Source organism: Arachis duranensis, chromosome 8 (assembly GCF_000817695.3).
Source record: "Arachis duranensis cultivar V14167 chromosome 8, aradu.V14167.gnm2.J7QH, whole genome shotgun sequence".
Classification (NCBI taxonomy): Eukaryota; Viridiplantae; Streptophyta; class Magnoliopsida; order Fabales; family Fabaceae; genus Arachis; species Arachis duranensis.
In genome coordinates this window covers 40,743,945-40,752,682 of record NC_029779.3, presented here as the reverse complement: position 1 = coordinate 40,752,682, position 8,738 = coordinate 40,743,945, and the positions used below count along the sequence as shown (strand labels likewise).

The window sequence follows — 8,738 nt, the reverse complement described above, 5'->3', positions numbered from 1 at the left end:
AAATTAAAATACAAATAGGTGTTTAACCTTTATAAATTAAAAACACATAGGTTCCTCTAACAATAGTTTGAATTCAGTGCAAAAAGACCTATGTGTCTTTTTTTATAAAGACAAAAAACTTCTTTAAAATTAAATTTAATAAAAAATTTATTTGGCTTTGGAATAAAAGACAGAGATTTTTTTTATTTAATTATAGGCAAATTTTCTGTCTGTAATCATTTTTTATGAAAAAAATTAATTTTTTTGACGGAATTATCAACGGATTTTTTTTTCTGTCTGTAATTTATGCTAATCCATTTTTTTGGTTTTTCGACAAAAAATTCCTCTGAGATTTTCTTTGTATTTCCGTGGGATAAAATTCGTTGGAAATATCCGTCTGTAATAACTAATTTTCTAGTAGTGAGAATTATTTATTATGTTTCTAAATTATGAGTTTTTATTTCTACTTTTTATTTTTTTATAAAATTTTAAAAACAAAAAAACTAAAATTTAATATACAAACTAAACACACTGAAAATAAAAAATACAAACGAAATACACTATTAGTATCTTAATTCCTAATTTCAGTGCTAATATGAAATTTTATTTGGGTCTCCAGATTCTTATGGAAGAAGAGCTTTATGGCAGAGTGATAGGAATCTCACAAAAGATCACAGCATCAAGACATCTTTGCAGCACAACATTTCAAAGCTTCATTACAATCCCATTGAAAGAGGATCTAGATGCAATAAAATTGAGAAAACATACTTAACAAATGCATCATCTTCTGCACAATCACATGAATCTGAACCAGAAGTTCATGAATCACCAAAAGCTTTAGAGTCTATTAAAAAGGGACTCGTTATGTTTCTCCAATTTTGCAGACTTTATGCATTCCTTGGCATGGTTAGTTTCATTTTTAATTCCATATACTAATACTTAATGATAGCGGTGTAAACAGATACGAATAATTTGATTATCTGATTAAATCCAATCTGACTCGATTATATTAGATACTATATTCGCTAGCTAATCGAGTCAAAATGAGTAAAATCTAATTATATTTAACTTTAATTGATTTGGATATCGAATTTAGGGTGGAGAATCAAATTTATTTATTATATTAAAAAAAATAAAAAAATATAATATTTATCATCTTCATCCTTTTTATTACGTCCTATTTAATGGTGTGTTGAATTAGCTTTTAACTTTATTTTTTATTTTTAATTAAACATGCCCTAAATAAAAATTAGTCATTATCATTTGTTCATTTTTTTTTTTTAACAGATACCAGCAGGACTTTCTTCATCACTTCTTGCCGTAGATAATTTTTCAGAAATATCTCCATTATTATTTTTAAAAGGAGTCTTGCAGGTGAGCTCTAAAAATTTAGATAATTTGTTTAATATAAATTCTAAAATTACGGCTGTATTTTAACTAATTTCATAATAGATATTATCATAAATCAGTAGAAAAAGAAAAAAAAATTAATGGTACATTACATGCATCTTTTTATTATAATAAAAAAGTGCTAATTTACACATTTTAATATAAAAATAATAGTTTTATAAAAATTTCAAAACTTATTTTAAGAGATGAATATTATTCTACACAATAAATAACATAAAATTGAATTTGTATGGTAATTACACATTTCAAGTATGTTTGTACTTCTTGATTTTAGGTTTATTAGATATTAGATATTTCAAACTAATTATTTATATTTACTTATTGTATGATTTGATTTAGAAAATGTATTTATTAAGGTATAATTATTCTTTGATGTAACATTTGGTCTTGTTCGAAGTGTTCAAAGTTTTCAAAGTTTCATATTTAATTAACTTTGTGTAACGACAACATCTCTATTCATCAACGCAAGTTGCCTAAAAAAGGTTATCCTCTGTTTTTCATGTTCTGCCTAGAAAAGAATTTTTTTTTTCTATTTTAAAAGGTGTAATTTTACTATTTCGAAAGAGTTTAACAAGAAAGTCAAGTTTTTTTCAGCTAATTTTTTGAAATTATTTTTTTATGTTAAATTTTAAACTTTAAATTTTACATCTTAAATCTTAAATATTAAATAATCACAAAAAGTTAAATCCTAAATTCTAATCCTTAATCCTTTAAAATAAAAGTAAAAATTAATTTTATAATAAAAAAATTAACTAATATATATTAACTAATTAAAAATTGATTCATATATTCAATTCTTTTTGAAATAGTTTAATAATCTACTCAATTTTTTTTCCCTTGTTTCAGTATATAGTAACTTTCTTCTTCACGTCTCAATTTGTTATGGGAGTGAATCAATTATCCGATGTGGAAATAGACAAGGTATGCACTTCTTACTAAAAGTCAACACTTGGATTTTCATTGCTTCAATAGACTAGGTCTTCATTAATTGTTCGGTTAACGTATTGTTAATAAAATAGATCATTTAACCTTTAGGGTTTAATTAACATATGCCTAAGACATAAGATAAATTTACCAATTAACGTATCATTGCATTTGCATATTTTGTTTTAATTTGTTATTAATTCTTTTTACCTTTGCTATAAATTTTGTTGTAGATTAATAAGCCAGATCTTCCTTTGGCATCCGGAGAATATTCCTTCACTTCTGGAGTTATACTTGTGACATCGTTTTTACTTGCGGTATTGCATATAGAATTATTTTTTTTAATTTTCATAAAGATATTTTTATATAAAGATGATATTATTAATTGTTAAATAATTTTATATTTTTTATTATATATATTATTTAATTGAATTATCTAACAGTTTATTGAAAAACATTACCTAGAAAAGCTTATTCTTTGTGCTTTTTGTGCAGGGTTTTGGAGTTGCATGGATGTTAGGATCACAACCATTAATTTGGAGTGTTGTTGTTACTGCTGCGCTAATGGGAGCATATTCAGTTAATGTGAGTTGCTTTAAAATAAAATTTCAAAAAATATTTATTTAAAAAATTTTGTTAACTTGTGTTCTAAAGACATAAATTAAGCATATTATAAAAATTTTTATTATTATATTTTTAAAATATATCTTTAACACATAAGTTAGTTAAATTTTTATTTAAAGGAGACAATTTTAATAAAGACACTAAAAATATCTTTTTTTTAAAGACGTTTACATTTTTATATTATTGGACATTTTTATTAAACCGGTTAATAATTTATTTTTTAATAAACCAGAACAAAATCGGTTTATTATAGCAACAATAATAAACTCAATTGTCTGCATTATAATTATTAGACCCTATTTGATTCGATCGATTTACACAATTTGAACCGAATCATGTTTAAATCTTTTGATAAAAAGACAAATATATTCCTGATTTTTGTTAAAAAAAACCATAATCCAATGGGTTTTGTAAATTGGTCGGTTCGACCGAATTTGATAACAATTGGGTTTATTGTTATTGTTATAAAAAAATCGGTTTTATTCTAATTTATTAAAAAATTCAAAAATAACCGGTTCATTAATATGTTCAATAATAATACGACACATAAATATCTTTACAAAAAGATGTTTTATACATAATACATATTCATGGGAGCATCCTCCTTATTTAAATTATTTTTAAATTTTGTGTTCTGCTTATAATTAAAATAAGTAATCTTCTTACTTTAGAAGTATTGTCAAATTCAAGATGGATTAAAATCGATTAAAACAAAAATAAAAAATAAAGATAATAAAGCCATGATTATTTTGTATGTTAATTTAAGGGCATTGGCTTGTGATTTTAATATTTTCAAGTATAACATATTTATTCAATAGAAACTAGATTATTGACATGTTTGTAACTCTTTATTTCTATACTTTTCAGTTCCCTTTATTAAGATGGAAGAGATCTATAATCCTCACATCACTATCTAATGCAATTGCTATGTTGGCATCATTTCATATAGGACCTTTTCTTCACATGAAGGTATTGCTTTACTAAACTATAATATTTAATCGATAAATTATTTTGTTAGTCTTTATAATTTCATTAATTTTTATATATTTTTTAAAAACTATATTATTTAGTTTCCTATCATGCAATTTTCATGAAGTCTAATGCTTTTTTGTTTTTGTTTTTTTTGTTTTCGCTTCAAATTCGTGCGATGATGTTTAGACCTTTGTGCTAAAAAAGGCAGCTACCCTTCCAAGATCTATGATTCTTGGTTGTGTGGTCATAGGTTTGTTCTACACAATAATAACATTAACAAAGGTAAAATTTTCAACTTTTTTAAAAGAAAGATTAATTTTTAATACCATTTTTTTTATTGGATGTGTTTAATCACAACTAGATCTAATATTATTTGCTGATAAATAGGATTTAGGGGATGTTGAAGGAGACAAAGCAGCAGGTTTGAAAACTTTGCCAATACGCTTGGGTGTTAAGCCGGTAATTTATTTTTCTTTAGTTTCTTATATTATCTAATTAAAAATGAAGTTTTGATGATGATATATACTCACATCTTTTTTTTTAGGTATTTTGGTTATGTGTATCACTTATTCAAATGGCTTATGGAATTGCTATTACAATGGGAGCATTATCTCCTGTTCTATGGAGCAAAATTGTTACGGTAATATGATACATGCATATATAGATTATAGTCTTTTATTATGATAATATTAGAAAAATTCATATAATGATATTAGAAAAATTTTTATAGAAAGTTATAAGGCATTTTTAGTTTTTTATTCTAATTCATTTATTCAAATTTTCTTTAAACTATATATATCTATGTTGTTTAAGAATAAAATTAAAGTGAAATTGTTGATCATTTTATCAATATTTTAAATTTGTTAGGTTGTGGCACATGCCTTCATGGTTTTCTACGTGTGGAACCATGCTCTTAATTCAGTAGACTTATCAAGCAAAGATTCGTTACATTCCTTTCATTTGTTTATGTTTAAGGTAACCAATAACTTATTATTATGCTTGGGTATTTGTTCCTTCGCTTCTTAATTATTTCGATTGTTTCTCAATTAAAGTGATATTCTATGAATAAAAATGTTATGATTGTGAATATTAGAGTTATGAGATTTATCGTTTTTATACTTTTTTGGTTGCAGCTTGTAACTGTGGAAGGCATCCTTATACAATTTGTTCGTTGAAGAAGTAGGGAGATTGTTGATTTAATAAATGGTGCAATATTTTCTGTACATTTCAACTAGGTTGATGAATAATATTCATGCAAGATTATTTATGTCTTTATATTTTTGTATCAAGTAAATTATTTTGTGATAAGATAGATAATATTATTTTTTAACTTTAGTCAAATTCTAATAAATTCAAATACTTCAAGTATACTTCGTTATACAACTGTATTATTTTAACATTAGAAATTAAAGCTATCATCCTATGATCGATTATCGTGTGTCTTTCTGTTTTGAGGCTATAATTTGTACCATGTTAAACAGTGCATAATTGAGGAATCATTTTCAAGTTAATGTATGACTTTTATATAGTTATTTATTTATGTTGTGATGTCTTGTTTTAAAAGCTTATCATTCTGATAAGGAGAGTTTGATTTTGTGAGTGAATATAAGTAAATTAGTTTTTATTGGTTTTGATTGTTGTTAAATTATAGGTAATTTTATTATATATATTATATTATTCTATTACTTAGGATTGGTACTATAATTACAATGTATGAGTTTTAGTTTTACTTTTGTGTCTAATTCTATTTTCTGTGTCAGTGAATGAGAATAAATCAATAGATTATTAAGTTTTATATTAGAAAATAAATCACCTTTTAAAATTTTATTTGAAAAATTACTAAATTATAAGGACTTTAAAATATTTGGATGTGTTTGCTTTCTTTATTTAAAATCTTTTAACAAAATAAAATTTGCATTCAAATAAAAAAAGTGTTTATTTTTTGACTATGATAGTAACTACAAGGGTTATAAGTGCATGATTAAAGATGGAAAAATTTAATATTTGAGACATGTGATATTTGATGAAAGTGAATTTCCTTACAATTTTTTATTTCACAATAAAAATATAATAGAGAACTAGGATACACTTAAAGATCTTCTAACTTTTACATTTAATATTTCACACAAGACTTCTAACCCTCTCCAAACTCTACCTCTTTTAGATATCTCAGATTCTCCCTCATCAACTACTTGCCTTGACACTCAAATTATTAAGCATACCTCTTCTAGTACTAGCCTCAATCAAGCTAGTTTGAATAAACCAATTACATTTTGTATCATACCTTTTGTATTTTGCGTAGAATGTCTGCGGCTCCGATTTATACACAGTGTAATCACAACAAAAATTTACTAGCTTTTTTCCGAAAACTGGGAATGTAACATTATAAAGACTCAATATTAAATAGATAATAAAGAAAAAAGGGTCAGTAACACCTTAATTTTAGCACGATCATAACGTACTAGAGGTTGGATCGTTATAGAGTTCATCTATATTCACCTCCTCACCAACCGCGTCCAGTCCCATATGCTGTTTAAACTCAACGTACAACTCTATCATCAACACGTAAAATTAGATTTGTTGATAAATATAAAAAATCCACTGCATACTGCATCGTCAATGATAGACATTATTTAAAAATGTATTAACCCACCAAATACTTGTACAGAATTTTTGTATAAAATGTTACTCACACTACAAGAAAAATATGTTTTAGTGACAAACTTTTAGTGGCAATAACATAATAGTCACTAATTTCTTAATTCAAGTTATCTTTTTGCGGCAATTATATATCTGTCATTATTATTATATATTATAATAGCAATTGTTATTATTTTCATTAATAAATACAAAAAATATTTTTTAATAAAAAACTTTTTAGTGGTCATAAAATTATGGTCCGTATTATTCTTATTAAAATTATATTGTAATGACAATTATTATTATTACTATCACTCTTTTTAAATAAAAAATTTTTAGTGACCATAAAATTATGGCTAGTATTATTTTTATTAAAATAATTTTTTATCTAAACTAAAGAAATAATAGATTTAGAAAAACCAAAGAAAGAGATCTCAGAGAAGAGAGAGCCTAAACTCACCGCCGAAGCTCGTCGTAGCCGTCGTTGCCGCCCTCGCCACCACAGTTCAGATCAAGCAAAGGCTCATACCTATCGCTTTCTATCTTTTTCTCTGGTTTTCGATTTAGGGCTCACGAACTCGCTCTTTGACTCAGATTCTTCTTACAGTTTTGATATGCTCTTTCAGGTATCGCCGAGTCGACTCGTTCGCAGCTTCGATTTATTATGCTCTCTCTTACAACTCGTTCATTTTATTCTCTTACAAGTTAGATCTTTTCGTTTGCGTTACTCATTATTTTCGCTGTTTTAGATCTCTCGGTTCCAGTTCTTAAGCTTCGAATTTAGTTTTCTGCTATTAATGTTAATCCTTGTTCATGCAACTGAAGTTATGTGTCACCAATTGAACTGTCGTTTAGTTTATTTTTATTTTCAATTTAAGATGTGAGATGATAAAGGAATATGCAATTTGAATGATGCCTGATTAATGTGTCTTTGGATGTGTGTTTTTAGTTTACGAACTTGGTTTGAGTGTTTTAGATTAGGAATCTAGCAGAGTTTTCTTAGTTTTAATGTGTATTCATTCAACACTGTCATTTCTTTAATGTATTGTTATTTTTTCAGTGTTGCCAAGTGTTTGGTTAGATCCTTGTTCTTAATTCTTTATTTTTAAGTATGAATATTGTGGATTTTGGCAATTTGTGTAGATAATTGGTGATGTTGTTGAAGCTTGGATAAAACACAACCTCTTAACATGAATGTATAAGATGTAAAATGTATCGCTAGCATGTGTGTTTGATTAAGCAAGATTCTAATTTTGTAGTTGCAGTTTTTGAACATTGCCTCTTAATATCTGCATCTCAGCTTTATTCTTTTTTCAATTAAGAGACATGATCATAATTTTCTAAGTGATATATAATATTTCATCTCATGATGACTAATAAATTTCATTAATTTACACCATGAATTAGATCACTTTACTATTCATTACTTCATCTAAATATTTGATTTAATTCTGTCAAATCACCAATTCATCCAAGCAGTTTGTGCATTAGTTGTAATGTAAGTAGACTATTAGGTAATGTGTTTAATAGGAGTCTTGTCGATTTCATGTTATTTGAATATTCTTTACTTATTTAATTTTTAATGAGTAGGACAATTTCATGAATCTGTAATAGTGGATGAACTCCAAAGACATAATGCCATACTTACTACTTAGGGACTGCATTGAGCAACTAACAACTATAGAATCATTTAGAGCTAGCTTTATATTTCATCTAAAAGAGGCTATACAAGAACAGATAATTTTTATTGTTGCTTTTTTTTTAGAAGTATTGTAACCTGTAATATGTTATTCTAATTTAATTTGGTTATCAGAAATTCAAGGATCAACTCTAAAATCAGATTCAAATTTAAAACTTATCCAATTATCGAATAGTTACTATTGTCTATATTTTAATATAGTAGTTCCCCTAAATTTTGTACAATCATTAATAATCTATTAGTAAGTCTACTAAGTGGCTATTAATGTATTGATTCAAGAGAAAACAACAAAAAGAAAAAGATCTATAATTCTATATTATGTAACTTTTCAGGGTGACCAAAACCAAATAAAGTTTTCTGTTTGTTTTTGTATGTATCTTGGTTCGGTCTTTATTTTCCTTTTTTACTCATTTTTATTAATGTTGATTCTTATGACTGAGGGATTTTTATAATCATAACCTAGTAAATTTATATCATTTTACAATTTTCA

The 8,738-nt window shown here is 25.6% G+C and overlaps 1 protein-coding gene across 1 annotated transcript in view; it reads left to right on the top strand.

The window, feature by feature from the left end:
* Positions 1-5,342, top strand: part of LOC107462798 (naringenin 8-dimethylallyltransferase 1, chloroplastic) — a gene marked incomplete in the record, with an annotated part of 8,879 nt that extends 3,537 nt beyond the window's left edge. Inside the window, 11 exon segments of the mRNA XM_016081466.3 lie at positions 599-885; positions 1,267-1,353; positions 2,236-2,310; positions 2,547-2,630; positions 2,809-2,898; positions 3,805-3,906; positions 4,096-4,191; positions 4,297-4,368; positions 4,454-4,549; positions 4,777-4,884; positions 5,043-5,342. Coding sequence (XP_015936952.1) covers positions 599-885; positions 1,267-1,353; positions 2,236-2,310; positions 2,547-2,630; positions 2,809-2,898; positions 3,805-3,906; positions 4,096-4,191; positions 4,297-4,368; positions 4,454-4,549; positions 4,777-4,884; positions 5,043-5,084 — 1,139 coding nt within the window.
* Positions 5,343-8,738: the final 3,396 nt, after the last annotated feature.